Genomic DNA, 4,543 nt, shown 5'->3' with positions numbered 1-4,543 from the left:
AGCTTATTGCGAGACTTTGTATAAACCCTATGATCAATTTATCCCCTAGGAATTATTAATAGAGACCAATGCAAGATCTATATTAACAATGAACAATCTCTGTAACATTCATGATTCATGTTCCATACAAAGATGAAAGATGCATACAGATTTTTTTTTATATTTTTGGGCAAAACAAAGATGCATAAGATTAAACCACCCAATTTAAAACTTTTTGTGTAAAGTACGTTTTACGCTAAACGACGGTGATTTCGAAATAGGGATTCATAACGACGTCGTTTCGAATCTTGCTTTATACTAAACGAAAAGACCAAAAAAATTGACTTCTAGTTCCAGTTCCGGTACACTACAGCGTCTCGTTGTCACCGGAAACACCGCTCAAACAACTCCAATCACAAACGCCGACTAGAAAAAGGCCTCCGGTGAGGTTCTTCCTCCTCGAAACCCTCTCAGGTATGTTGTCTCTTCTTTTGTTTTCTTCTCTTTCGATCGTCCCACTTGTATCTTATTAGTGGTCTTTGTGCGAAAAATGTGATTTTTGAATAGGCTATTAGCTTCAGTGTTCTTCAATAGCGATATATATAATCCTAAAGTTTGGTCTTGTGTCTCTGTAGTTAACTAAAGTTGTGTGCTTTTTTGTTTTTCTTCCATAAATCTCTCAGTGGCTGTAATTAACTACATTGTAAGGGTATGAAGTACTTGGGACTGTTTAAGAAGTCCAGCTATGTCATCAGTTCTCACTTTCCTTGGAATCAATGCTTCTTCTATAATATGCCTACAAAATCCATTTTAAAGCCTTCTTCATGTGTGAATGCACTTGGACTATCTAGTGTTCATTGCTACTCATCAAGATCAACGACTGCTAAATCAAAAACGTCAAGCAGCGCTGTTTCGGATAAAGAGAAAGACGCCTTTTTCGTTGTTCGTAAGGGTGACATTGTTGCAATCTATAAGGATTTAAGTGATTGTCAATCTCAAGTTGGATCTTCGGTGAATTCATCTTACCTTTTCAATCTCTTGTGTATGTATATAAATACTTTTTCTTTAGGTGGGATTATAAGAGAAGTTGATGTGGCAGGTACATGATCTTCCGGTTAGCGTTTATAAGGGATACTCGTTGCTCAAAGACACAGATGAGTATCTTCCTTCTGTTGGAATGAAGAAACCACTCTATTGTTTTAGAGCTTCAGACTTGAAAGAGGATATGTTTGGAGCTCTTGCTCCTGGTCTTTTCCAGGTGAATATTATATTGTGATCTGCATTTGCCTTGATTCGTGATGTTGGATTTTGAACCGAGTGGTTATATTAACTGTCATAGATTGTAGTTTGAAGTTGGATGATTATGAGAGAAAGAATTAAGCTCACTGCATGTGTATTCATTTTTCACAGGATCAACTTCCTTCAGCTTCCATGTCACTTGATCCCTTGGAAAAGCTTGCGAAGCTGAAGTCATCTCGTGATACCTCAGATGTGCGTGTTTTGATATCACTTATACTTCATAGTTTCAATGGACTGGATGCAGAATCTTTTTCTCAAGTTGATATAATTCTGTTTCTCCTAATGTGGTAGGAAACTTGCATTATTGAGTTTGACGGTGCATCAAAAGGAAACCCTGGTCTCTCAGGCGCTGCAGCAGTACTGAAAACTGAAGACGGAAGCTTGGTATCAATTCTTTTAAAACCACGGTTGTTTAATTAGAGAATGCAGTTCTGTATCTTAATATCAATTTTCTCGAGAACAGATTTGTAAAATACGTCAAGGTTTAGGAATTGCCACAAACAATGCAGCAGAATATCATGGATTAATCCTAGGATTGAAGCATGCTATTGAGAAAGGTTACACGAAAATTAAAGTGAAAAGTGACTCCAAGCTAGTCTGTATGCAGGTTTGTCCAGTGAATTTTAGGTGGTTTAAATTAATCATAGATGCTTATATGTAACATCCGCGAACCGAAATAGTGCATCGACCGATGCATGTTCGGTTTCCTCAGTCGAGTTTTTAGTTAAACGCTGCGTTTTGGGTAAAGGAAAAAACCCTTAAGTTCGTGTTTTGTCTCATTAGGCGAGTTCAGCCGCTTTTGAGAGAAACTAAAGAGAGAGAGAAGAGTTCTTGGTGTTCTTGAGCGTTCTTGGGAGATTCATGGAGTTGGAAGCTGTTTCTGTAGAGATCTGTAGCTGGGATCGTCCTAGGAGCTTCCTAGGAGCGTTTTCTTCTTGTGTTAGGGTCGGATTTCTTCTGTGGCAAAGGTAAGTGCATGACCATGGCTTATCTAAGCTGGAGATTTCTATGATCTGTATCTTTATGTGTTTGTTAGGCTTGTTAGAATGTTATTTGAGGCGTTTGGAAGCTTTCTTGTGGCTTGGGATCGAGTTTGTGGCTTGTAGGAACGAAAATCCGGCGAGAAGCTTCGGGAAAAACGATGCTCGGCATGTGCGTCGGTCGATGCACATTGTGCGTCGGTCGATGCAGTGCGAGGACGGTGCGGATTGACCTAGGAGCATCGGTCGATGCCATGTGGAGGTGTCGGTCGATGCAATTAGGGCTTCCGCGTAATGTCGAGCATGCGTCGTTCGATGCAATGGGAACATCGGTCAATGCAAGTGAACATTGCATCGGTCGATGCATATCAAGCATCGGTCGATGCAGTCCCCAGTTGGTGTCAGTCGATGCAAGCCTTGTGTAACATCTGCGAACCAGTTTTTGGATTTTTAGAGTGAGTGTCGACCGACACCAGGTGTGTGTCGATCGACACCACTATTTCTGGGTTTGTCGGGTTTGGTTTTAATTCACAATTTTTGGTTTGGTTGGTTTGGTTTAGTTATCTAAACCGAGTATATAAGAGGGGAAGCGACAAGTTAAGGGTTTTAGAAGGTGTTGTCGTCGCCGTTTGCAGAGGAAAAAGAGAGAAAGGAGAGAACTTGTGGTTTTTGAGATTTTGGCTTGTTTTTGGTGGTTTTTGGCGAGAACTGTATCTGTAGAAGGGAGAGCTGTTGTTGGGAACGAAGGAGAAGCTTCCTAAGGTGTTGTTTCAACCGTTTCTCAATCAAATCTTCCTGCAAAAGAGGTGAGTGCTTGACCATGGCTGATCTAAGCCTGAGATCTCTTTTGTTTGGCTGTTCTTTGTCTATTTGTGGTGTTTGCTTGCTTGGGTTTGTTGTTTTTGTGTTTCCCATAGGTTCCTAAGGCATTTGGGTGAGTTTGGGACGGTTTCGAGATGATTTGAAACGGTGAATCGACGCTCGAGTTCGTGCAGTTCGCGTCTGCAGAAGTAGTGTCGATCGACACCAGTGTGGTGTCGGTCGACACCATATTTGATGTGTTGATTGTGTTATTTGTTTAGCTTAACAATGGAATCTCAGTTGCTTGTGTGTATAGCCCAGTAGATAGGAGGATGGGCTCACTGAGTGTTTTAAATAATACTCATGCATCTCAATATGTGTTTGTGGTGCAGGTAAAGACAAAGTGTGATCGTGGAATCAAGGCGATGAGGAGGAGGATGTTCTAGAGGCTTGAATGATTGTGATCTAGCTATTGTTAGGTTGCTAGTGTTGAGTTCATAGAACATTGTAGAATGTTGGAACTTGGTTATTTCATTGTTGATTTTGGATTATTGCATTGTTGGTTATTGGATTGTTATTGTTGGAATTCTTATTGGTTTAATGGAATTTTTTTGGTTATCCGCTGTTGTTGATTGTTTCTAGGTTGTTAGTGGGTATGGGACCACTAGTGAATTAGTATTTTTATTAAAAAAAAAAACGGGAAGGGTTGTTTCACCTTGTGTCGGTCGATGCAGAGCGTAGTTTGTTTGTTGATTGTTGTTTGATGGTTAGAGTATCTCTATTGCTTGTGTGTATAGCTCAGTAGATGGGAGGATTGCCTTACTGAGTGTTTATAAAATACTCATGCATTGCAATTTGTGTTTGTGGTGCAGTTAAAGGCAAAGTGTGATCGTGGAATCAAGGCGATGAAAAGGAGGATGTTTTGGGGGCTCGATGGGTTGTTGTCTGGCATTGCTAGGTTGCTAGATTTGGTCATTAGAACATTGTTAGGTTTGATAGTTCTATGTTTTCCCTGTTGTTGGTTATTGGAATTGCTATAAGTGGTTATTGGTTATTATTTATTGGATTTATTGGATATTGGTATTTGTTTTTCCACTGTTGGATGTGATTGTGGTTGGGTGGCTAGTGGATATGGGACAGCTAGTTGTAGTTTATTTATTATTTATTTAAAAAAAAAACTGGTCAGGTCGTTTCAGTTTGGTATCAGAGCCCTTACGGTTCTAGGTTTGGGTTCACTAGGTTTCTGTTGTTGATGTTGGGATTGCATGCTTTGATTGATTATGTGAGTTAGTCAATTGTGTGTGGAATGAAGTCCTAGAAAATCATCTTCGAGCGTACAATGTGATACCACGGTGCTTAGCCTTTTGTTCATGGTAGTGTAGATGGCTAGAGAGGGTGCTGTTGATGGTCGTGGTCGTGGACGCAGACATGGTCATGGACGCGGACGTGGTCGTGGTAGGGGCAGAGTCCCAATGGTCAGTGAG

At 40.5% G+C, this 4,543-nt stretch overlaps 1 protein-coding gene across 2 annotated transcripts; it reads left to right on the top strand.

The window, feature by feature from the left end:
* The first annotated feature begins 321 nt into the window (after positions 1–321).
* LOC147923143 (uncharacterized) lies at positions 322–3,677 on the top strand. Of its 2 annotated transcripts, XR_015589274.1 has the most exons (8): positions 322–453; positions 663–990; positions 1,079–1,237; positions 1,390–1,470; positions 1,570–1,662; positions 1,742–1,885; positions 2,062–3,064; positions 3,452–3,677. XR_015589274.1 is itself a non-coding variant. In XM_087499982.1 (7 exons), the coding sequence occupies exons 2-7, from the start codon at positions 691–693 to the stop codon at positions 2,089–2,091; spliced, it is 807 nt and encodes a 268-aa protein (XP_087356108.1). In that variant the 5' UTR covers positions 322–453; positions 663–690; the 3' UTR covers positions 2,092–3,677. The 2 variants fall into 2 exon arrangements, 1 of the variants encoding a protein (XP_087356108.1); XM_087499982.1 differs by having other exon boundaries at positions 2,062–3,677.
* Positions 3,678–4,543: the final 866 nt, after the last annotated feature.

Source organism: Camelina sativa, chromosome 18 (assembly GCF_030686135.1).
Source record: "Camelina sativa cultivar CO46 ecotype springtype chromosome 18, ASM3068613v1".
NCBI classification, from domain to species: Eukaryota; Viridiplantae; Streptophyta; class Magnoliopsida; order Brassicales; family Brassicaceae; genus Camelina; species Camelina sativa.
Note: the sequence above shows the minus strand (reverse complement) of the source record. Positions and strands in the feature narration are given on the sequence as shown.